General features: G+C 46.8%; 1 protein-coding gene across 1 annotated transcript; it reads right to left on the reverse strand.

The window, feature by feature from the left end:
- Nucleotides 1-4,519: 4,519 nt before the first annotated feature.
- On the reverse strand, nucleotides 4,520-26,824 carry MFAP3 (microfibril associated protein 3). The gene is made up of 3 exons (XM_069653981.1): nucleotides 26,604-26,824; nucleotides 6,465-6,888; nucleotides 4,520-5,623 (listed from the first exon to the last, which is right to left on the reverse strand). Exons 2-3 carry the CDS (start codon nucleotides 6,751-6,753, stop codon nucleotides 4,842-4,844), a joined length of 1,071 nt encoding a protein of 356 aa, XP_069510082.1. The 5' UTR covers nucleotides 6,754-6,888; nucleotides 26,604-26,824; the 3' UTR covers nucleotides 4,520-4,841.
- Between the last annotated feature and the right edge of the window lie 75 nt (nucleotides 26,825-26,899).

The raw sequence follows: 26,899 nt of genomic DNA on the forward strand, positions 1-26,899 counted from the left end.
AGGAGGACCCAGGGTCCGACCCCCTGCTCAGAGAGCAGGTAAGCATGCACCAACATGTTACCCCCCTCTGTTCCCACAGGCCATCCCCAACCTCTCTGGTCTCTCTGTGATGTTCCCTTGAGACCCCCCCCTTCTCGCACACAGGTGTTGCCAGTTTTGCTTGATACTTCTACCCTGCTCCCCTCAACCTCCTCCAGCCTACTTCTGCATGAGTCCGTCCTGATACATTCTGGTTTCACTATCACTGTCTTGTGGCCAATGCTGGATTTGACTTTTATGGACTTCATTCATTCACGGTGGATCACCCGTTCCCAACTCTCATGCAGGACTTCCTGTGCATCTTGTACTCATGGTGGCCCTGAATCATGCTGTTTCCATCTTCATCTTGTATCCTGGCTTGCAACATTGTGTTACTACTGACTTCTGCAATTGTATTCGCTCTCCACTCTTGCTTTTCCACTCTTTTTGACTGCTTACTCTGTTCTCTCCTCCTTTCCCTTCTCCCTTTCCCTATGTCCCCCTCCTTACTTTGTTCTATGCATGTACTCTATCAGAATTGTCCCTGGACCGAATATGATAGCAACCTAGTCTGTTTCCTCTACCCTCCCATTACTGTTTTTTTTTCCTCCGCACCTCCTCCCCCCAGCACGATCTGAAATGTTGTCAGGCCTAGTATGATAGTCGCCTGTCTGTTTCCATTTACTTCCCACTCCACCCTCCCTTCCTATGTGTCATAGCTCTTGCACTATCTGAAATGTCGTCAGGCTGAGTACGATAGTTAATTTCACATCCTTACTGTTCATGGCCTGTAAGAAAGTCATTGTATTTTCCCTTGTTCCCTCCCTAGCCTTGAAGCACTTTGAAACACAGTTTATTTATATAGCGCCTATACACAATCATATCAAATGGATGTCAGCCAACTTTCCCTTCAGTGTTATTTTTCCACAGCAGTTTGCTCGATTTTGCATAAAACATTGGCTGCAACAACCATGTGATCTCTAAAGTAAATTGTAAGCATGCAAATTTAGAGAGGTTTGAACTCTTTTTCAATGTACCAATGTTCATTGGAAGAGATGGATAAAGACAAATGTCACAGATAATTCAAGTTTATTTTACAGATCATACATAAACTAAAAAGAAAACAGTGCCAAATACATACACTGACATAACAGTGTATAGGAGGTGATGGGACTAAACGTAGCGCCTATAAGGGAGGACTGAGCCACTGGCAACAGCTATTGCACACAAGACAGTACAATGGGGATAGGATTGTCAAGCAAGGGTTGAACCACGAAGCTCCACCCAGCTCTCGATATAGATCCTGCCAACTTTCTCATACTCTATAAGTGGTCTGTATATTATTACAATGATCTGGACCACAGAGTTCCCATTGGTGCTCCAATTTAATAACTCCCTGCAAGTGTGCATGAATAACCATAGTGCCTACCAGAGAATTTCTTTACAGCAGAATTACTTCAAATACTTTCCATCTCATGCTTGTAACATAATTTGGTTTAAAGATGTAACCAACATGACATTCAAATATGTATATTTAAAAATACAGCCGCCAGAACTTATTTTTTTTCAAACAAATGTTAGCCATATATAGTTTACTGTTTAAATGAGATATCTGTGTCCGCAAATACCAGTTTTTCCAAGTATGTGGCCCAATGAGACCAGCTCGGAGACTATAAAATACAGTAGCGCATGAACTGCATGTGGTGAAGATGGACACCATTCCAAAAATGCTCACAGACTCCATGCTTCAATAGTAGATTTAGGGCTCCCTAAGCCATCACAGTGAGGGAAGGTGAGAGCCGCGGAACACCTTCCTGCAGAGTAAGACCAAGCACACTGCTAACAGCCATACAGGCTACGTACTTTCCAGTAACTGTACTGGATTTTCCAGCTAGGAGACCATATCACACCACAAGCAACATCCCACTCACCCAAAAACCCACCTCATGTATAACAAGAGAGGACTAGAGCCTCGAGCACTAGTGCATGATCTTCAAACTGCGCTATAACAGAGCATTACATGCAATCCATTCTCCCTGAAAAAAAGCATATGACTGAGTGAGCTACATTTGGCAAGGACCACTTTACTTACCATTTGCTGATAAAAACGCTTCAGGATTTGACCCACATCCGGTGGGGGCTGTGGTACAAGTGAAGGAATACTTAACCAGAAGAAACAGAAATGGAACTGGAACACCAATGCAGAGTGAAATCAGTGAATCATTTCAAATAGGTTAGTAAAGACTAGAGTTTGGAATTAAGTGAATAGACCCGGAAATCAGCAGAACGACAAAGGATATAAGGACTGTTGGATGAGTCACATGAAGCTGGTCAAGTACTAATTTCCAAGCAGACAGGACTCGGTACCACAAATTCATGCATGTCCTTCAGCAGACAAAAAAGGTCTGGTGGAATAGGTATAACCTTATCACTTTGTTGTACCAAGGCCAAGACATCAGAGACTGTGGTCAAACCAAAGTTCTGACAAACGTCATAGTTCTCCTGGTCACAGCTAGCAAAACAAACCTGAGAGTCACCCAATTTTAAGAGCAGCCTTAAGATTTTTAGTACTACTAATGGTCAGTCGCAAGCATCCATCCTGCCCTTCTTTAAGAACAATGTGGATTAAACAGGGATTTAGCACCAATGCATTTCTTCTACGCCCACTTGAAATTGTAATTCCCTTTAAGTGATAAGACGACTATATTAAAGGAAACACTGACACCATTAAAAGAGAAACGCCACAGTGTACAACTGTCCATTCCAAGAAAACCCACAAAAAATTAAAAATCGCACGAAGAAAGCAAGTAACTACTAAAAGCATGCAGGCAAATTGGACTACTGGAAAAGGCATTGCAAGTGCAAGGTATTGCTGACATCACAAGCAAAGCATTGCAACGGGAACAATTAATACCATGCAAACATATGTAAGCAGTTTATGACACTCTGGCACAATAAAAGGAAAACGAAATTGAGTTTTAACTAAGACTGCCAGTTCTATAGCAGGTTTGTGGCTAATGTCCAAATGCACATCAACGTTGCTCTAGCTGTAAAATAGTAGGTGCTGTACATTCTTGAGGGCAGGCTTACAGATCAGGTTGTATAGGTCTCTGTACTCTACTCCAAGTGTGGAACGCTGGTGCAGTCTGCTTTTTTTTTTTTTACTTCCCGTCTTCACTTGCGTTTATTACTGTTGCCATTGCCACTTTACCTACTCCGTATCTTAAACTGTTCGTCTTGTCAGCAACAGATATTTAAGCAATCAAACAAGCTTTTATTGCCAGTATTAGATGCTCCATTTCCTGCTTTTCATTCTGGTTCACCCGTTTCCAGTGTCCGTTACTCTTGCTTCGTTTTGAATGTAATATTCCCTCTGGTGCAGTTTCTTAATTCTCCCATTTTCATTCTTGATCGATGTTCCGATTTTCTCGCTTTGTTCCATGTGACAATTGTGTCTTTACTCGCCCTTTTGGGTCTGCCCGTTTGCATACAATGTCTTTGAGAGCCATTTTTGTGTAGAACCTGTGCAGGAGTAACACCCATTGGACAGTTTTCTGATGGGTTATACAGCAAACGTAAATCTTACTCAAAATCACAAAGTGGTTCAAATCTAAGTACATCAAGCCATGCGAAGGTATCCTTTTGTGAAACAGGAGCAGTGAGGTTGCTCTAGTTTTTGGGAAACTCAAAGAAAGCGGGCAATCATAGAACGTTTAAATTTGCAGGTTGTACATTTTTTTACATTTTTAAAAATAAAAATAAAAAAAAAGGTCAATGGTCCCAAAAAAAGTGCTTCTTTCTAAGAGGCAACGGGTACGTGCAAACATATAAGCTCGTGGAATACAGAGTGGCCCATCACAGAGATGAGATCAACATCACAACTCGCAGTGCTCTGCTTTGGTGGGGCTGACCCCAAAAATGGAACAGTTTCAGTCCTGATTTTTCCTAAATTAAACCTCTTCCCTTCTAGATGTGACCCTTTAAAGAAACCAGCACACATGTTGGGACATGGGGCAACTAGGGATAACATTGTGCCAGTGTCGCAATGCGTAGAAGGGAAACTGTCTGGAAAGTCCATCATTATGTGCATCTGTGTGTTGGGGAATGGTGCAATAGGATAGCACATTCAGCCAACTTTTCTTCAGCCAACCAGACCTTCTGTAAATTATGATGCGCGGGTGAAGTACTTTGAAAAATCGCACCACCAGAAGTAGTGCTAGCCTTGAAAACCCTTTTTTTCAAGCATTTCAAGAGCCCACCCCCCCCCCCCCATTCCAATTTTTAGGAGGCTTGTTCCTTGTTTATTGCTTTTGTTTTATGCTCCAGAAGGGTGAACCTATATACCGATTTATGGCCCAAAATACTCTTTGGATTGGGGCCTCTATGTGTAGTTTTAGCCAGTTGCACATACGAGTGTGATGTGCTAAGCTGAAACATTCTACAAGCGGGCCTACATAAGCTGTGTTCCACAATAGAAAGAACAGCACTACACAAATCAAAATTCTGTACTCTGAGCTTTACATAGCAGATCCATTGCTACAGCCAAGTGACCAATAAAGAAAAATGGGACTGTGCAGATTTAGACCACTATATACCCACAAGTTATACAAAGAAAAGGGTATGTTAGTATGTGCTCACACTATACATCCAACATTTCATATCACACTTACTGAATTAGAGATTGTCGAATTCTAGGAGCTTATGGTCCAAAAGATCTGGAGAATCAGGATGTCTGTTTATAAATGGTCCATGTTGTGGTGTGCAACAAGTACAGTCAGTCAATCCTACAAGAGCACATGTCTACCTACAAGTTGCAATGCCATTCAAACACAGACTCCAGGAGTGCTACCTACAGTCAGCAGGGTCACTGCTTCTTCAGTGGGCACTGAGTGGCAGCTGTCACGGGAGGCTGTAGTATCAATGCTCTGTGTTTCAAACTGTGGGTGAATGGACACCTGTACTGCTATCTCCTGGCAGTCCTGGTTGACAGAACCATCATCTGAGTCAGCTGCTGGAGAGTTGCTTCGCTTCAGTTCAGGGTTAATAGTGTAGATTGCCCCACCGATGGCCTGGCTCTGCTTTATAGCCTCATCCATTTGGTCAGGGTCATCCACTCGTACAGCCTCAAAGATATCCTCCACAAAGGCTTTGCAGTTGAGAATGAGCGGGGGCAATGGAATGCTTTTAGCCAACTCCTCTATGTAACGGGCAAACTCCATTGTCTTGAACTGCGTAACCTTGGCCAGTTCAAGGGTCTTGGCAGAAGTAATGATGGGGATACGTTTGGCAATCTCAAAAGCCTTTTGCAGCTTCTCCGCACCCTCCATCCTGAAGAACTCGTTGATGGCCTTCTCAGTCTTGCGAAGGTGGCTGCTCATCATACAAAGGCGGGTAATGTTCATGATCATGATAATGGTGAAGGTGACAAGACACACAATCATGTAGTAGATGCCCATGTCTCCTGATGTGAAGATAACTCGCAGGGTAACTGTGTACACAGTGGTGCCATTGGAGCTTTGCAAAAGGCAACTGTACCTTCCGCGGTCGGCAAACGTAATGCTGGTAATGTTCAGAGCCCCATCCTCCGAGATCAACCATTTTCCATCTGACAACCAAAAGAAAAAAAAAAAAAAAAATGTGAAAACATTTCACAATTGCACATGCTAAACCTGTAAAATAGCAAATGCTACGTAATATTTTTTGTGAATTCCAAATGAGAGAAACAGGAGTACATTCCATCTGGAGCAATATTTCTGCTGGAGCAATTTTAAACTCGCTGGTCCAATGATTGCCATTAACAAAGCATTCCCTAAAACCTTTACCGCACCTCCCCACCTGCTCTTTGAAAGGAAGACATCTGCTTCAGAAACTTGTTCCCACCAGTGCACATCAAGACAATGAGCTCCCATCAACCCTAAAACAATGTTGTCAATTATGAACCAGTTTCATACACCACGTTAATGTGTTCTCACAGGCTGTATTCATCTTTCCCCACTTTAAGGTCTGAACATAGACACTTAGTAGACCGATTATCTTCAGGACTTAAGCTCAGAAGACAGACTGACAATACCTGTGCTATTTTATATGTTATTAAAGAAACATTTGCTGAGTACTCCCAGTCAATCCTTAAAAATTGGCAATTGCCTCAATGTTACGAACTCGGACAGGGAAGAGGGATGTAGTGGTAATGCTATTATACGGCCAACACTGTAGACTTAATATATCTAACCTCTTACACCAGAGAAGTTGAGAGAAGGCAATAAGCTCACAAGCATGCAACCTACATGGTTTAAATACTAAGTAAAGTAGTCTGGGCAGTTCTAATGTGACCTCGATATCTCAATCCCTCGGTCAGCTAAACACCCCCTGTACCCATTCTTTGCACACTTCACAGACAGAGCACCAATCAACCAATGGTTAGAATGAGTGAAGCACATGATGCTTACCTCCTCCAGCTTCACGCAGAAGGTGCCCCTTCGAGTTGTACCACTGGATGTCCTGAACCCTGCTGATGTTCAAGCTACAGTTGATTTGCATGCTTGTGCCTTCCTTCGCAATGATATCATGATGTGTGGGAGAATCAGCCAAGAACTGAAGGTGGGGACGAAACGAGTGGTTGGAAAGGGACAGAGGAATGGTAAGATTTGTTCCATTGTTGGCGACATCTTCCACAGCAAAGACAGAGGAGAGAACTGCGCAGGCCACAAAGGTGAACACAGAGCTATACAACTCCATCGAAGCAAGTAGGAGCAGAAGAACAGTGTCAGAGTCCTTGATTTATTGCTTGCTGGACAAGTGTCATTGGGGTGGTAGGAGGACTTCCCTTTAATCTAGGTCGTTACATCACTAATGCACCTTGGGGGTTTGTACCTAAATAGACCAAGGAAAAGCAACAAAGTGAAAAATAACCTGAGGCGGGTTAACAAGATAAACTAAGACATATTTGGGTGAAGCATCCTGGAATCGATTTCTTTACGTCAACATATGGGAAATACAGGATGAAATATGGGGCAATAATGAGATCATTTACAACAGACTTTCAGAAATGCAGGGAAATTATGCTTAGCCGAAAACAAATTTACAATAAATCAGAAACATGAGGAATTCATACCATACTGAAATAGGATGGGCCTACTATGCTGGAACATGAACATAACCGGCAGAAACAAGATAGGATCACATTTGTTTTTCATATAAAATGTTTTAGAACTTCATCAAAAGCAGAACACATAATTATTGCAATGAAGGAATGATGTAAATAAGCAAACTGTATATAGATATCACCAATTGAACCCAAGTAGAAATACCTGGAGCTTAATGTCATTGGGAAATTGATGGAATTTTGAAGCACAAATCGCAGGAAGCAATAGGTAGACAGGAGAAATGTAATAACGGAGAGGGTCCTCGGGATACATACTTTGCTGTCTGGCTGTGCAGGACTGCATGAGTTGAGAGGGTCCTGCTGCTGCTGGGTACTCAAACACTCCATGGCAAGCTGTAAATGTGGAATGATAAATAGCAACAAGCACTGGCAATGCCAAATCGTGGGCTTTTGTGAAGGCATGGGAAAGGCACTTGCCAGGCACAGCCCTAGTGTCATTAACTGGCCAATGAGGGTAGCGGGTGCAAAATGCTTAGAGTAACTGGGCAGCTAATATGAGTGCCTGACAAAAGCCTAATACTCACAAGCCAAAACTGTTGGCTTTGCCAATTCTTGTTTTTGACAGAACTTTAGTGAAGGGCACATGAAGTGCCGGAAGGCAGACCTGGTAAGACATTTTTACATCAGTAGCAGGTTTACAACTCCAAATAAGTAATTAACTCTCAGAAGACTGTTTTGTAAAAAACTTTAGCAGACACTGCGAATGTGTAAAGTTTGATCGTAAGGCGAGTTTAAAGCGATCTTGAAGAGTTCCCATGAGGAGTTGTTTTGGATGAGGAGGGCAAGAACCGAAGACTGATGACACCTATATGTTGCACGTCCCTCATATGCCATTCCTCCCCATCTGTACTCTAATGCAATAGTTTCAGCTTCTTAGTGTCGCAAGCAACACCAATTAACCCAGGAGCTGCATACAGCCAGCCTTCATAAAGGGCAGTTTTGTTTTAGGGTTATCAATGCATTTTGTTTTATAAGTACTTTGCAGACCAAAACAGATTGATAGTTAGGAAATAACGTATTGATGCTAGCTGAGTCTGGCTCATTTTTGCTGTTCAGATACATTATACATTTGATAATCCCAGGACTGAATTGAAGATTTGATAAGTAGCTCCTGGATAACATGCACCACCCAATAAGAAGGAACTACATCCGGGGCAATATGGAGCCAGTAGATAATGTGCCACGTATCCAACTGCCACACAAAAAGCAGACACTGTCATATTTGTTAATGTTGCTTTAAATGGGTTATCTGTCCACATAGTTAATATACGACATGACTATAGCACTATTTGGCATGGAGAGAGAAAAGGACCCTCCCCCCCCGAACCCCGTCGAGTTGGCATCAACTTAAGCTATCCAGACTTTTCATACTTCTCATACTTGCTCAAGGATAACCTGAGAGGGCATGAAAGGACAGGACCTTAAACCAAAGAAATCCTATGCCATTTTCATGAGAGAAGACAATTCTCATTTCTGACTCTGGCAGTCTCTGCAGGATCATTTCTGAACTGAAGTAAACTAATCAACACATCCAAATGACAACCCATAATCCACCTGTCAAGCATTTTCTGTGGTACCAACAAACATATTCCCTCTCAACCTTCGGACTATAGTCCAATAATTCACCTCCCATCTAGCTGCAGCTTCCTTATCACCTTAGTTCCCCTATGCCCCTCTCCTTCACAGTCTGTCATCCTCAACAGTGTAGTCATGTGTCCAAAAACACTGTTCATCCAGTCGACATGGATGTTCAAGATCTACAACATGTAGGCGAGAACTAAAAATGAAGTACAGTATATGGAGCAAGCCAAAATGAATGATATTATCACCTGCCCACCAGTGAACATAGCTCAATTGACAAACTTTTTTGTAAATAAAAGAAAAAGGTAACCAAGGCGCCAGGAATGAGAGCCTGACACAGAGAACTCATGGTTTTTGGTTATAACTCTTTTACTGAAATAAATGGGTGATGGAAAATGCCCCGCTATCCCATTTTCCCTACAACAACCAAAACAAATGGGTCTGTCCCATTAGGCCACCTCTGGCTTTTCCACTCTTGTTTCACACAGTTCTTTTCAATATTTGCTTCATTAGCCTCTCCTTGCATCTCCCGCACAATTCTCAAAAGGCGGCAGGCTGCACAATTCTCATGAGGCGGCAGGCTCGGTCAAGCAACCGATCTGGTTTCTCGCCGTTTACTGGTTGCTTCACACTGGGATTCTTACGGAATGCATGCCGAGCCCGCAATCACTGCGGTCTTGTGTCTTTTCGATGCGTGGTTCCCACTGCCTTCGTTCTCGGGCAACGAACCGTCTGCACCTGGGTTTCTCTCCCATGCTTGGACTCGTTACCACACAGTCTCCTACGGCGCATTTCCCTTAGCCTGGTCCTTGGCGGCTTCACAGGTCGCAGTGCAGCCCAGTCTACAGTTCTCTCCGCCCCTTCTCTGTGTCAGCTGTAGTGGACGCGACTTGAAACATCCCAGCAGGATTACATATTATCCAGTGACTAGACCGTTGCCTTGGTATACCGGCATTGTCATCTTTATTGCTCCATTGCTTTCTCTCACCTCAGTTGTTACGAGACAGTGGGATGAAGTTGATACCTCATTGCAGAGTAATCATTACTGCTCCCTGCCTCCCCCAAGTGGTTAGCATACTGTTCTTTGGGAGATATTGGAGAGTATTAAAGTAGACCTAGCAAGAGGAGGAGGGAGAGTTACTATATACCATTAAGGCATGTGGAATGGAGGAAACATCCCTAAAAAAGGGGGGGGGGTATGTGTCTTCCACCAATGAGGTCATGTCATCTAACCCAAGGTCACCCTCACTCCTCTAAAGGCCCCCCCCTGGCCCCCTCCGTCCGTCCGTCCGTCCGTCCGTCCATCCATCCGTCCCACTGGTCCTCCCTCCTATAGCCTTCTCCAGGCCATATAGGGAGAGGCAACCTCAGGGAAAGGGGTGATGACAGATTCATCACAAATACAGTAGTCAGGGGAAGAAGAGAAGTAAAAGTTACTCACTGTACAAACTACTGTACTGCTAGCCCATAGCCAACCCCCCTCCATAATCTTGGGATTTCCAGTCCATGGGGCGGTGGGGTGGAATACATAATCTGAGGTGTTTAAAGCTGAATATATTACTCACTAGTTTGAATGTTTACATAGGCAGAAGTGTGCATGTGACAACAATCCTTCACGTGCCACCTCTCCCCATCAGTCCCACCCACTCCTTTCCCCGTACCCCCACCACACCCCAATTAGAATTACCTTCCAGTAGACATGGGAAGGACACTGAAGTAGCCTTGGCCCCATATAAGGTTTGGAAGTTTTTTTAAAATAGGAGAGAACAATTATTTTTTAGGGCGTAAATAAGCAAGTCCAATGCCCAATGATAGTATGTTATATGCGAGTAAAAATAGGTTTAACCGAAAAGTGTTTAATATTTATTTGCACCTAGCTATTCAAGTACATGAAAAGATTATCAGGCAGTTAAAAAATAGTTAATTCCTGTGATAATACGTGCATTACTGGTACAAACAGATCCAAAGAGCTGAGGTGAAAGCAGGGGCGCAAGAGATTCTACATTTCTTTATTTTTAGTCTCCATTTTTATTTTATGGGAGCATTTGCCAATTTTTAGGGAGCAAATAACAGTATGAGCATCCAAGCCACAAAGAGCACAGAGCAAAAACCCACATAATAAGGTGGAGGGGGTAGGGGAGGAAATGGGGGGGTTTGGACAATTTGTGTTCTCGCATGGATTTCTTAATAGTCACCAGAATGGCATTCATATTGCCCTCAGAGTGGGTGAGGTGACTAAAACTAACCATTCAGGAACCAGACTGAGGAACTGGTTGGAGGCCTGCAGAACCTCCAGCCAACTGCAGGAGATGTTGCCCTTCTAGGGCACGCATGCCAAATGGGGGCGGTTGGGCAGGGCAATGAAAAGCTAGAGATGCTAGAACGAAAACCTTGCCAGTGAATAGGGGACAACCAGAACCATGGATACCCGACAGAATTCATGACCTTTCCGGATCACCCTGTGAATGAGAAAAGCATACAGAACTGTCCCTCAAAAAGAATGGACATAGTATCCCAAATGAGTTGATGCTGTTCCCCAGGTGAGATAAATAGGGCACCTCACATTCTTGCGAGTGGCAAAGTGGATCATCATGTGTTGACACCAATCAATGACAGCTCCTCAACTACCTTGGGTACAATTCCCATTCATGGTTTTTGGAGTTCAGTCTGCAGAGGAGTGTGCTTCTTCAATGCTCTCCAATGTAAGGTCAAAGGCCAGGAGAATGATTCGAACCAAGGCTCTTTTCAGACAGATCCACTACCATGTTGATATAAAGCATTACAGTTGTATCGTTGGTCAAGGTCTGGACTAAATGAATCTGCGACATTCTGAATTCTTTTAAGACACAAGATCACTCCAATACACTGATATGTGCCTGTTGCTGGGCTGGTGAACACAAAATCGTGGACCTGCAAGCGGTTTATTGTAACCTACCCCCACACCTCCATCCCAGCACATTGTAATAGTCACAGAAGGTACAGGATCTAAAAATGCGGACTCAACCACCCCCCCTCCCCCCGCCGGAACGGGACATGCCAAATTACTTCACCAGAGGACCTCTCTCAAGGGATACAGGTAAGGGATCAATATCCTTTGTGGGCGAGTTGATGGAGCACAGGAGAGCTGAGCAGGTCTCATTCTGGGCGTGGCAGGTGGGGGGCGTGGCAGGTGGGGGGCATCAGATCTGGTAGCCTTACAGATTAAAAGACAGGCTTTAGGAAGCGGTCACTGAAAATGTCAGAGTTCACAGAACAGGCCAATTTGAAGAGAATATCCAGTAATCGCCTCAGTCTAACTCCTCCCCAAGCCGGCAGGCTGAATCAGGGATTCATCCAGGTATGGTAAATGTGCACTCCCTGGAGCCTGGGATGAGCTGACCCTGCCAGATTGTTAAACACCCTCTGGAGGCAGAGGCATTCAACCCAAAGAGTGGCACCCTGTACTAAAACTGCCTGTCCCCATGGGACAAGTGAACAAACCTGCAGTGAGGCTTTGAGATTGGACTGCAGAGTTAGGCATTCTGCAGATTCAATGCAAAAAAGATAGTTGCCCTGCCCGATAGCAGACTCGGCCTGCGCCGGTGTTATCTTCTTGAGCTGCTCTAAGGTAGGAAAGCAGTTAAAACAAGAAAGATCCAGGATGTTGTGCAGGCCTGGGTGGCTGGGCTTCGGCACATTGAACAGCCTAGAGAAGAAGACTGCTTCACATTGCAGGGGGTGGGGGCACAACTTTTTGGGAAATTGCTTTACCTCAAAGCAGTGGCTGTTCTGCATTAGAAGCAGCAATCTAAACTGTTGGAGGCAGTAGGGAGGGGCGGAATGAGGAGCAGTTGAGAATGGAGGCAGAAACTCCACCTAATAACTAAAAGAAACCAGGAAGTTCTGGATATTGTCATCCAAACCTCCACGTGGCAAGATCCTCCCACCCACTAGAGTGGCATGAAGTCAAAACATGCATTATTGCTTGATATTGGGCTCAGTGGGAGGTGGAGGAACCCTGGCAAGACCAACAAGGGGGTGGAGTGCAGCTGCTTCTTTCTGTGAGCAGTTGGTGACCTGATCAGGCTTTCCCACTCAACACTTTTGAAAACCCTTGATTCTTCCAAATGATCTGGATCGGACCCTCTGCTTGGGAGACAATGAAGGATTTCTGTGGTGGCTTCAAGAAAATTGGTAGGTCGAGTGCAGTTAACAGGACATCTTAAATCTGTGGTTGCATCGAACAGGTCAATACTATCAAAAGGCAAGTCTGGTATATTCTCCAGTACACCATCTCTGGATTAAGTAGTCTCAAACCTGGCACCAGTCAACATCACTCTGTCTGCAATGTCAATTAGATCCACTGCAAACTGTTTTAAACCCTCAACCACTGGAGTTCCCCTCCAACCTCAGCACTGAAATAATACTGGTTATCACAGGAGAAGATGACGCCAACTCCTGTTTTGATGGAGCTAAAAGAAACCCTAGAAATGGAGTGCAGAGTCTTGGTACACCCTTTCATCCATTCCCTCCCAACTATTGGCTGGCTAATGGACAACCAACTTTGTGGGGTGAAGAAACGGAGGAGGGGAGGCTCTGGTAGTCTGTCCCACAGAGAAAGGGACAGACTGGGTAATGGCAGCAGCTGGAGTGACAAAGCAGTGGCTGTCCGAAGAAATAAGCGCCAGCAGTGTATCAGCTTCTCCTCCCAAGCTGCCTACCACTAGTTTAATGCTTTAACCACAGTGGGTAATACAGTGAACAGGCGGGAGGGGAACCACCAAACTCTCTCTGTGGTTGTGGACGTTCAGAAAAGAAAATATCCTCTGTTCAATACTGAAAGAAATACATCCTCTGTTCAATACTGAAAGAAATAGAAGTCAATAACATGTTCAGCTATCTTGCCAAATATCCACATAAGAGAGACATCCCAGGGAAGTACCTAGCAGATTGCCAGTCAAATGTCCGATGACATATGTGCCACAGACCAGGCAAACCCCCAGATAATAGAACCAAAAACGGGGCACCGTTGACTGTACAGCAAGTCCAGGATGTCTGCAGGGGCCTCACCAAGGTAAAAGGGGGGACTAGAAATATACGGACGAAGGGATTATCCATCAGCCAAAATTAACAGTAAGCGGGTCAGGCAGTGAAGCAAGGAGACAGACAAAAGTAACTTCCTGGTGTAATGCTTTGAGGTGAAGTTGGACAGGGAATTAAAGGAGTAGCCTTCCCCACAGGACTAAAGAGAATATCTCCAGTAGAGAATTGATGTCAACTACAGTTCCCCAATATATCCAGACGACATCAGGCAAGAGGTGATCCAAACAGACTAGTAAGAAAACAGAACCAGGGTCAAACATAGTCAAACCACAAACCGTAATGAACGATCTAGGAGTAAGCAGTAGAACGAAGCAGATGGTCAAATATACCAGAGAAAAATCACAAAGTAAGGAGAGATGCTGTTCACAGAGCATCAGAATCACTCACGTTGAGGAGCCGTGAACACTGAATGCAGGCGTTAAATCTAGATGATGCCATGATCGCACCACAGACCGCCAGTTGTCTGGGGAATTGTTGCTTCCGGCACAGAATTTACAATTTCCTTTGTAGCACTAAAAGGAATAGAAAGAATGTGGTTGAACTCCAAGTCCCCTTTCCTGCACATTAGACACTTGTCTGCACTTCTAACCATCACACTGCCACCTGTTGGATGCACTACTTGTACTCCGATTCCTTGTCCTGCACTTGTCCACCCCCCTCCCCCCATATCTCCCCTGGCAATTCTCCCCTCCCCACTCCCCTGCACTTGCACAATCTCAATGTCAGTAGACCTAGTAAGATTGTTGTTCTTGTCCTCCCACAGTTTCCCTTGCATGGTCACGCCTTGAAACACTTGTGTATATGCGCGTTGCAAATGCCATATCATATCTTGTCTGCCCGCTATTCTCCAGTTCCTCCAAGAGAGTTTTGATAAGGTCCTGGCGATCTCCATGGTTTGCTCCCAATGGGCCTCCATTAAACTCCTCTTGGTGGAGTCTGATGGCCACCTGGATGAGAGTTCTGCCAGACTCTGGTTTTGCAATGGGATCCAAAGTTTTTGCCTAAAGTTGTGTCTCGGTTTCACACTTCTCAGAAACTGGTTCTCCCTGCGTTTTTTCCGGGATCCGCAGACGCAGGGGCTTGGCATGCCAGTGACGTGTGACGGGAGGTTCTGGAATATTTGGCTTGGACTGCCCCTTTCCGGTAGTCGGATTGCCGCTTGGTTACTTTTGGGGAGGAAGGCCTCTGTGGTTTCCATTAGCCAGTGGATCTGTACTGTTGTCTCCATGGCTTATGTGGCTTCTGGCCTGCCTCACTCGTCACGGTCGCTCTACCAGCTATTTGGCCGCTTCCTTGGTTGATGCTCGGGGGGGAGGTTGCGGGGTTGAAATTAAGATTTCTCTACAGGAGATTTGTAGGGCTGCCATCAGAGCACCTTTGCAAACCACGATCGGTTGAATGTCTCCCACTCGGAGGATGGTTCCTTCAGGGTTGGCGTTTTGTCTGTTGGGATGTAATTTTTAGAGTCAATAAAAGGTGTGTTTTTTTTGGTCACTTCTGTATGTCTCTCATTGGTACCTTTCCCCATTGCTGCTATGGTATGCCTATGCCTCATGAAGCAAGTACTGGGACGAGGAAGAGTGGTCGTGGAGGTAATGCTCTGATGGGAGTCGGGGGTCCCATGCTCTGGCTTGAATATGTTAAACTGGAAGCTGAGGAGTTATACAAAAGAAATAGAAATAAAAGCAGGTCCTGTGTCGGAGGCAAGGGCCTCATGAAATAAGTACTGTGACCAGGAAGGAGTAATAATGAAGATTACCGGCAAGTAATCAGGAGCAATTGCGAAGTCTAACATGCCATTTGGCTCGTTTGGCACTGTTGGACTGGATCAAACCCACTGCTTGGAGATTCTGGTGATCAGTGTAAGAAGTAACCAGAAACTGGGTCCCCAAGAGTGGTGTCGCTATTCCTTAAACGGTACGTTTATGGCCAATAGTCTCATTCCAGGAAAGGCTCTTTCTTTAGCCAAGGTTATTTTCCTGTAATCGAATTCTGGGTGAAAACACTTGGTTGTGGGGCATATCTGCGACAGTATCACGCCTTCAACTATAGTGGAGGCATCAGCCTCTTCTACAAATATGCCTTTAGAATCAGATGGAGGACCAGGGCTGAGGAAAATGCTTACATTAACAGGTCAAAAGCCTTCTGGCAGCCTCGGAGAAATCAGAAAAGGCACAGAGGGACGCAACAAGGGTTCACTACAAGTCTTCCATAAAAGTGAGTGACTTAAGAAAAGATTTCCAGTCATAGGATGGAATAATTTGCAGACTTCTAAATCCAGTTCTCCAGCATTGGCATCTTTCAAGATTCACATGCGGTAACATTCAGCAGTTTCATTGAAACCAGAAACTGCAATCACTTTAGTGTTCTCTCAGAGCTGTTTTGGGCAATTTACCCTGTGATCAAAAGGCACTGCATCCCTTGGCTCCACCATGGGAGGTACTTTTCAAATTCTTATAAAGCACTAAAAGTATAAATATGAGCCGCATGCGGAACAGGCGTGTTAAGTGAATCTATGAAAGATATTTAATGCTGGAGAACTGGAGTTACAGGTACGTAGAACAGATTACAAAGCAGTATCAACCATGAACATGAATCAACACGTTGTACAATTGGGGGGGGGAGGTGGGGCGTGGGATCACCTCATGTAAACAGGTAACAAAGGAATGTGTGTCCAATCATGGAACCCTCCACAGAATTCTTTTTCATGCAGTGAAATCTGGTGTGTGTCAGAAGGAAGCCTTAGAGTGCTGTCCAAGCGGACGGAGGGTCAAATGCAACAAACAGCTGTGAGGATTGTGGAAAAATGTTGGTCCATTCAACATAGTACTTAAGGGCCCCTATAACTTAAGGAGAGTGTTCAACGAGCATAGCAGTGAGAACTGGAGAAAACCGCCATGACCAGAGGCTTGTTGGGATGGAAAGATGATAGTAACGTGGGCATAAATGAAGGATTGCTTCGGAGGAGAATTTTGCAGACTTCTGGAGGTGATCGCAACCAAGAACGCACTCTAAGAGACAAACTTTAGACCAGCCCTATGCACGGTCTCAAAGTGGGGCCCTCATTAATTTAGACAACAAAACAAGATTTGCGAAGTGGGTTGGTTCCAAGGAACATCCACAAATTGAATTCCTTCACTAGCCTATAGTGACCAAAGTGAAGACGACATTGGAGCACACGTGAAGCATGAAGTGGCAGAATAAATATCTCTAATGCAAGAGTGGGCAAGAACACTGGTAGCCAGGTAATGTAAGGCAGTATCTGTTGTGGTAGGTAATGAAGGGGCCAACCCCGTGACTGGAGCACCAGATAGTGAAGCGCTTCCATTTCTTTGTATAGCAGGAGAGGTAACTGGGGCCCCACGCCTTGGCATGAAGATCCCTGCTGTACTGGGGCCGGACAATGGTCAAAAGCTGAAGACATAGTAGCCAAGCCCTTAAGTGGAGCAGGGTCGGGGTGGAGGACCTCATCCCCGTTGCTGAGCATGGCTAGAAGCTCAGAGAACCAGAAATTCCTTGGCCAATCCAGCACCCCAATGACCGATCTGTACGGCTGCACTTTGGCAGTGGGGACGACTCTGGATAGGAGTGGAAACAGTGGGAAAGCATATGGGAAGCTTCTGTACCAAGGTATCCTCTCCAGGCTGGCGATATGATGGAACCTGCGGTGTTGTCCTTTGGGACAAAGATCCATCCGTAGCATTGTCCTTTGTGGAAAAGAGGTCCATCTATGGCGTTGCACAAGTAAAGAGGACATCAACCTGGTACTGGAGGAGCTCCCGTTTTTGGCAGTGGAAAATCGGCCACCAAGGTTTGTGTGGCTGGTCGGTGAAAAGCGAGGAACATTCCCTGAGCCAAAAACCCTTTCCATAGGGATTAAGCGTCTCTTGAGCCTCCCTACATCGTGGTGGTTTTGTTGTGAACACCCACACTTTCCCTATGAGATGCAGCAAGAAAGATTTGAGGGCCCAGAACACTGGTCTTAGCTCAAGATGTTGGTGAAGTGATTTTTCTTCAGTTAACCATAGGCCTCCGATTTGCAGACTGGCAGTGTGGGCTCCCTAACCTTCCATGGATATGTTACAGTCGCTTGAGGGGAAATCAGAGTGAAGGGCGGGCAACCTGTGAGATTGGCACCATTGCTCCACAAGGGTAGTGCTTTGTGAAAAGGACTGGCAAAGGACATGTTGTCCCAGTGGCAGGAGACTTGATCACAGCAGGGATCTCAATACTTGCAGGGGGCGCATGTGGAGCCTGCAATTCTTAATAAGCAGGATGCACAAATACATCATGCCTAGGAGGGATTTGTGTGTTATGACTGAGGCCACTTATCTGGACAAGTCTTGAATATTGTAGAGCATAGACTTGACCCGGTCAACAGATGGGGTGGCGGTATATGTCGTGGGGCCCAGGTGTGCTCCAAGAAAGCAAAAAGGCTTCATGAACGGTTTCTCATAATTTAGAGAGCAGTCCAACTATGCAAGACAGGCTTTCATGCCTACCATGTGTTGCATGTGGAGAGTCGGTGTCCTGATCAACCCATCATCCAGATACAGGTAGACGTGTAGCTCTCACTTGGAGCTCTCACTGTTGGCGTTTCCTTTGGCAGAGCGCCATGTCCAGGAGAAGGGGAAACTAGCACCTGCAAGGCCAAAGCAGAGCAACAAAGATCACCACCGCTAGAGAGTCCCGGATGTGCAGCAACACCTTCTCAATGAGAGGTAGGGGCGGAAAGGCATACAGGAGCCCCAGCGGCAACGGGGAGGTCAGAGCATCCACTCGAGGAGCCCCCAGAACCCTGCAGACCCTCTGAAAGACCACCTTCCGCAGCACCCACTGCCCTGAGGGGAACACACGGCTGAGGAGATCCGCCACCACATTGTCCCGGCCCCTGATGTGACAGACAGCAACAGAAGATGAAACTGCACAAGTACAGAGGAGAAGAGCAGGAGACCCCAAAGACTGGGACAGAGAGAGTCCCTGGCGGTAGATACATACCACAGTGGCAAGTATTGTCCAAGCAAAGGACCAAGACTGGGAAAAACGCCTTCAGAGACTTGAAGGCCGCCAAGAGCTCCCTCCAGTCGGAGGACCCGCGCCCCCCCCCCAGGCCACCTCTCCTGCAGCTCCCGACCCAGGGCCGCCGCCACCCCACTAGGCGGGCGTCTGTGGTAACAATGACCAGAGAGGGCCGACGAAGCGGGAACCCCAACAGACTGGGCAGGTGCAGCCACCAACGAAGCTAAACCATGAGGGAGGGACCCACAGGGATAGGATCTTCGAAGTCCAGAGATGACTCCTTCCAGAACCTGTGAATATGGAGCAACAGGGGCCATAGGTGAAGTCTCACCCAGGGAACAAGGAAGACACCACCATGTACCCCCGAGCCTGAAGAAAGTCCCGGGCAGGGGCCGACTCCCGAGCCAGAAGATGCAACAGGCAATCCTGCAGTGTCTGACCTCTGACAAGGGGAAGTAGAACACACCGCCAGCAGTGCAAAACCTGGTCCCAACGAACTGAAGATCCTGTGAGGGATGCAGATGAGACTTCCACCACAAACCATAGCAAATTCTGAAGGGCAGACCAAAAGTAACGAGCAGGTAGGCGTCCTGAGGATCTAGGGAAACCATGAAATCCTGAGTTCTTCAGAGGAAGGACCCACTGAAGGCACTCCATTTTGAACTGCCGAGTCAGAATGTGCCGGTTCGAAACCAAGGTCTATAAAAGACAGAAGGAACCTGAAGGTTTGGGTACCAGGAAGACAATGGAGTAAACCCCAAAACCCCTCTCTGATCGAGGCACCCGCCCGAAGGAGCCTCTTGGAGCGAAGTTCCCCACATGCCCAACCTCTCGACAGGGCACTGGGGCAGAACAGACGGAACAGGAGGGGATACCAAATCCAACTTGTAGCCCTACCTCACCAGATGATTGACCCAGGCATCCTCCAAGAGCCGGGACCATTGCATCCAAAATAACGTCAGGTGGCCCCCAACAGGCCGGTGTCAAGAATTGTGCTGGCGAGGGGGCAGACCCGAGAACCACTTCCATCCAAGCACAGGCCGACCCATAAGGCAGGGGGGCAGCGGACTGGCAGAACCCCTGTGGTCAGCCGTCCTACGTACATGCAAAGCATGCTTGTCTGCCTTGAAGACCTTGTCCTCCAAGGAATCTCCCAACAGCACCCGTCCCGTCAAAAGGGAATTTTCATGGCAGTAGACTTCTGTGGGGAGTCCACCGTCCAATACCTGGAAAGAACGTGCTGACAACACCCCCACAATGGAACCCATCATACAGAAAGTCAGACAAAAACTCCATCTGAGACTTGACGGCCTGAAGAAGGGGCGCAGTATCCAGGCCCTCCCCTGCCGCCTTCAGGGCAGACTTCAGACTCCCAAGGGCAGCTTCCGCCCTGTATGAGGCATAAGTGGCAGCCTCCATAAGCCTTCCTCAAGGAGGCATCCACTTTATGATCCATGGGGTCCCGAAGAGAATCGTCCGAGTCCAAGGACGACCTCTCCACCAGATTGGGAATGACTTAATCAACCAGAACCACCTGCGATGGGGCCATCTCCTCCCCGTGCAAGGGATACAGCTTGGCAAGGAAACTGGGGACTTGTACAGATTTCGGACTAGCCTATAACTGTTTCCACCTCCTGTGCCTTAGCTTATGACTAGCCCAACATTGTTTCTTATACATGTGCCAGCATACCTTCTTAAAAAATGCCTAGCCCACAACTGCCTTACTCCCTGTGCCTAGCCTACCAGTGACCTAGCCCCGTACACAAGTCAAGTAATCCAAACTCTGACTAGCCTACAACCTACTCCTGTTTCCAGCGCATAGCCTGTTGCCAGCCCACACTTGTTCTACATCTCAACGCAAACATGTCACCCCCACTCCCATGTTCGGACAAGGTACCACCCACACCTTTCCTACCAGCTGTGAGCACATACTCCACTAACCTTAATCGCCCTGACTCCCTGCATAACCACACCATACCACCCATCAGCGCACAAACTCACTCCTACACATTGCCTCGTCATCTGCAAATCAGAGGCTAGGCTGCCGTTCCAAGCACTTCTCAGCCCCCCCCCAATAACACCCTCATCACCAAGCACTCCAAACACTCACCATCACCGACTACTACTCCCACACCCAAAACATCCAGCAACCTCAACACCCCCAAGATCTTGCCCTCTATACCGAAACAAAAGAACAACCAGCAAACAGCTCCAATGCGCACTCATTAACCAAGATCCCTCCCAGCGCACGCCACAGAGATCCATGACCTCATCACAGATCTTGACCTAGATATACTAGCTATCACTGAGACCTGGCTACATGAAGCCTCAGACCCACCCATATGCCAATCATTACCACCAGGATACACTATCCTACGCCAGGATAGGACATCCAGTAAAGGAGGAGCGGTCGCCCTTATCCTCAAAAAGACCCTCAACGCCAGACAGCTAAAAACATCAGATGCTGACAATTTCGACTTGCGATCAGCAAAAATATCGCCCTCACCAAATGACACTATTACAATACACATTTTTTTACCGACCTCCAGGCCCAACTCTCGACTTTGTCCAATATCACTCACATCATAGGTGACAATCTCAAAACAAACTCAAGAGCCATACTCATAGGAGACCGCAACCTAGGCTTCAAAGACCCAAAAGATAAGCAAAGCACTTGCCAAAGCTCTACATGATTTAGGCTTCACCCAACGAGTGAACGAACCGACCCACAATAAAAGGTCATATCCTGGATTGGATTGCGGCCCACAACAGTGCGGAAGACATCAGCTCTAACACACCCCGCCCATGGACTGACCACCTACTACACTTCTTCATACCATCTAAAATAGGAGGGAGCCCAAACCTACCCGCTCCAGCCACAATGGCCAGATCAAAAAAAGGCTTATCCCCCTCCTAGAAACGTCGGCACTGGTTCATCCCACAGTCAAGGACCCCACAACTCTAGTTGAAATCTACAACACTATGCTCAAAGAGATTATAGATATTGTAGCCCCACTGGAAAAGAAAAAAGCGAAACAGACTCCATGCAAATTCCTGGTTCACCCAAGAACTCCAGGATGCCCGAACCACCAAAAGAACAGCACTAACCTCCTGGCAGAGAAATCCCTCCTCTATTACAAGACACACCTACCTCACTGCTGCACTATACAAAAAAGCCATTGCTAAAGCGACCACTTACAATGACAGAGAAAGCCAACTCTCAACCCAAAGAGCTATTCGCCATCTACAACGAGCTGACCAACCCACCCTCATCAGCACAACCTGCCGAAAAAAAAACAACATGGTGCAACATGCTATGCTAGAAATCAAAAAACTCAGAACAAAATCAAATCCCAATTCGACCAACTTCCTTCCCAAAACCACTCCACCACCACCTCCTAAGCCTCCCATATTCATACTAAAGAATAACAATGCACACAGAGCAAACACACCGAAACCCTTCTCTTTCAGGCAAGTCACAGTTCCCGAAGTCCTTCTAATCATGAAACAGACCAAACCATCTCTATGCAAAGGAGACATTTGCCCAGCCAACATAATCAAAGACTGTGCCATAGCTTTGGCCCCTTTTGTAACTATGTTCATCAATACATCCTTTCGCCCTTAAGGAAGCATGGGTAAGACCGCTGTTAAAAAAAACCTACCTTGGATCCGGACGCCCCCAAACTACCGTCCCATTACCACTGTGCCGTTTCTGCTCAAGATCCTGGATAAGGCTGCATACCTACAAATCCAGGCTTACCTGGAAATGCACAACATTCTTGGAAAAAGGCAATCAGGTTTCCGCCCGCGCCATGGCACAGAGTCAGCCCTACTCAATCTCAAGAACCAACTACTTGAAGCCATGGACAAAGTCAAGACCTCACTACTCCTACATCTCTCGGCGGCCTTTGATTTGATCGACCATAAGATCCTGTGCAAACACCTCACAGACACAGCACACTTCTCCCAAGAAGCCACCGCCTGGATCACCTCCTTCCTGGACGGTCGAGCAATGAGAGTCTTCGCAGACGAGGCATCGGCCCAGGCTGCGGAGTTCCACAAGGCTCATGCACCTCCACCACCCTCTACAACCTCTTTACCCTCCCCTTATTTAGTGACCTAGAAGACTTCGGCATAGCTTTTACAAACTATGCCGATGACACCCAAATTCTCCTAACTCTAACAGGTAACTATGAGCAAGACCTCAAGACACATATGCACGTATCCAGGCTTGGATGGCGGCAAATGGTCTATGCCTAAACGGGGAAAAAACCCGAAATACTGCTAGTAGGCCCCAAAGAAGCCTTAAAAAACAACTATAGTTCTTTCAGCATCGAGGTCACCATCATTAAAACTTCAGACACTGTCAAAACACTCAGTCTATCTGGACTCCACCCTATCAATGGATAGGCAGGTCAGCGCCATCTCATCTGCGGCAGCACTCACATCAAAAATCATAAACGCTGTGAGACCATACCTATCCCATAAAAGCTGCCTCAACATCGCAAGGGCCACAATTGGTGCAAAACTTGATTACTGCAACATTCTACTTCGAGGCACCTCCAGTAACAACATCAACAGATTACAAATCGCACAAGACAGTGCCGTCAGAGCCGCACTCAGTATACCCAAGAGACAGCACATCTCCCAGGCACAGAAAGATGCCCATTGACTCCCGGACAAAGACTGCATAGCATTCAAAGCCCTCACCATCACACACAGATGCATCGCCCAGTCTGACCCAGCCTACCTAACGGAAAGAATACACCAATCACCAGCCCACAGACCGAAACGTGGCCAATACTCACACCAACTCTCAGTCCCAGCATTCAACAGAATGAAAGTAGGCGGCTCTAGCTTTCAGGTTCTAGCCCCTAAAGCTTGGAACTCACTCCCACTCAGTCTAAGGAAAGAAGAATCCCTGAAAACCTTTAGGAAAGCTCTAAAAACAAAGCTGTTCAACTAGACCACCTTCTGTCATGCTTTATTTCCAACGCCTTCTCTCTCTAACCTGTAACACCTCTCTACAATGTCATACTGCTGTATACATCTACTCCTGCAATTATTACCTGCACTAAGTGTATATCCTGTATAACATGCACCAAGTAAATATCCTGTAACAGCGCCACGATGCCTCCGGGCCGCTGGGCGCTTTATAAATCCAAATAAATAAATAAACCCACTCCCGCAAAATCTCAGTCTTCATTTCAGAGAGAAGCAGTAGACCCTTCTTGACAGTGCACTTAAACTAGGGCGGGGGCCGAACCCCTTCAGCCAGAGTAGACAGAGCAGCCAGAGGGGAGCAAAGTCTGGAAACCCCATGTAATGGGACACCTGAAAAAGAATATCTGATGTGGTCTCCTTGCCCAGGTACTTGCCCTTGAAATCAGTCGACCTCCGGGAATCGCCCAGCCTGCAGGAAGAGACGTCAGAGCATGAGGACAAGGGGACACCGCCCGTCATGAGGCTGAACGCCCCCCCCCCTGAAGGGCTCTTCACAGGAGGGGAGGGGAACAGGAAGAAGAGGAAAAGGACGGTGAAGGAGAGCGAGGCTCCACACAGCGAGACTTGGAGGAGCACTTCCCCATGGTGCCAGCACTAACAACCAGAAGCTGAGGCCTGCAAGCAGAGAGGAGCAGCCACAGCCAATGTAACAGCCACAGCGGGGGGGGGGGGGACACAAACCCAGCACAGGAGGCCAGGTGCACACAATCGAACCACAAGCCCGCCCCCGCTTACCTCTGCCTGGGGTGAGGGACACCCCGGCCTTGCAGACCTGGAGAGTGAGCCACTCCACGAAGCCCCACAGACACCCCATCCCCGAGAGGGGCGGGCAACCTCGACAAGCACCTGGCTATGCCAGCGCAGTAGATGGGACCGGGCACCCTGCCCATACTCATCAGGTAAGTAGAGAAGCGGTTCCTGTGTGGAGGTTGGACACCTTATTGATAAGTGCTGGGACAAGGAGGTAATGAAGGGATCACGGAGTCCTTTCAAGGCATTTGACAGACCCATATTCAACATGGCGGTCTTATTCACTGGCCTAGTCGTCCGAGACAGTCTTCAGGTGATGTAGGGAGACTACCAAATCGTTATTGCTCTGTGTAATCCTCCAGGGGGTAGGTTGATGGGTAATGTAAGGAATAGCCTTTCCCATAGGGCCTAACAGAATAGTTGAGAATGGAGTTCCAACTACAGTTCAATGATCTGGATACAAGATACCTAGACGTCAGGCAAGAGATCCCAACAAAAAAAATAGTTCAAAACAGAACAGTATTCCAAACCACAAATTGCTAAGGCGGGTCCAGGTGGAAATTGGAGAACAAAGCCAAAATGGCAAGTATAGACACTGCTCATGGAGGAACGTTATCACCCACATGGAAGACCACCGCACACTGAATGTATATGCTTCTTCAGTCAGGGTTCCTAACGTGATGCGCCTGCCATTGATGACACGATTACATCATAGAACATTGGGGTGCATGTGAACTGTAATTCCCCCAGATTCGGCAGAAACGAAGTGCCATGGCAGTTGGCAGACTGCATAGAAGGAGCTCGGCCTAAATATGTCGCGCCCGTTGCCTCCCGACAGTAGATCCCTCTAAAACTCACAGACTACATGATCAATCCGGGTGGAAAACATGGAAGCGTTGAAGCAAACCGAGCGCTTGCACACGAGCGGTGGGTTGCCATTTCCTGCTCGTGGGTCCACCCCCTTTAAGTCATAAATAAACCTGACCATGCTGGATTCTGAAGTGCAATGTAACCCCACATCTGCCACTGCCCCAGGGCGGATAATATGGAAGGCAGTCGTATGGATGGAATACATGAAAGACAAGGTTTACCCGCCGGGCACAGGGCATTGCCACCAGATTGATGACAATCTCATACAGATTTTTAGTTGCCAGGCATACCATGTTCGTAGCTGAATAAAGTTGACTAAGCAGCGCATAAAGCGTGCATGAAGGAACTGCACAGTACCCACTTCCCCAGAATGTACGCTTCCTGTTATTCTTGCAACTACATCATCGCTCCCCCCGACAGCTTCGCTACACAGATCCACACGAAGGGTGTTCGCTACTTACTTCCTAATCCCAGCAAGATACAGCAACCTAGGACCGCTTCAGCTGGACTCCTATGCCAAACAGAAAGGAGAGCCTGGCCTGGGTACATCCTTTTCCCTGTCCTCGATCAAAGACAACGTGTTTTAATTGTTGGATTATTGGTAAATTATGCATTATGTAAACCGAAGAGGCGTGAAGTCAGAGAAATGGTCCTGGATTAGAGGTAGACATCTCATAAGTAAATACTGGGACGAGCTCTCACGTTTTCCGTGGTCACATTTGAGAAGGAAATCTAGTGCTGTTTTTGCTTGGAATTCTGCTAAGGGTTGTGTCCTAACATTTTTATGTGGAAGAAAAAAGCTACAAGTTTCAGAATCCAAGGTGGCGGGGGTTGAATGGATGTTCCAAGTATAGCATGGGGAAGAGGAGACTTCCTGGAAGAGGAGCCTGGGGGGGGAATGATAAGTAAAACTCTTTAAAGCCTGTGTCGATCGACCCGTAAATGCAACATAATTTGCAAGATGTGTCTAAATAAACGTACCCCGTTTTTGACGAATCCTTTACCCATGTCGCTTCCTCCGATTAATAACAGTGATCTAAGAGACCCCGAGCCCGCGCACCTTCGCCACACAATAACAAACACAGACTGGAGTCACTGGACTCGTCCTGTTACCTACCAGCAGTGTCCGTGTTTTGCAGCAGCCGGAAATGCATCATCATTTACTACCGTGTTCGAACGGTCCAAATTGTAAACTTCCGCCTGATGCCGGAGACTTGCCGGAGCCGCGCGCAGTACTGAAGCAGGCAGGTGAGACCTTGCTCCATAAGTCCCCGCCCTCCCCCTCTAATAGCTTACAACACCCGTTGAGCGACACCGGACACGTGATCGTACGTTGACATCTGACCTGCTATCGAGGTCTTAATTTACGTCGACGTGGCGTGTAAACCCGGAAGCTTGATGTGACAGCACGTA

Source organism: Ambystoma mexicanum, chromosome 3q, assembly GCF_040938575.1.
Source record: "Ambystoma mexicanum isolate Mex_15411 chromosome 3q, UKY_AmexF1_1, whole genome shotgun sequence".
In the NCBI taxonomy this organism is placed as follows: Eukaryota; Metazoa; Chordata; class Amphibia; order Caudata; family Ambystomatidae; genus Ambystoma; species Ambystoma mexicanum.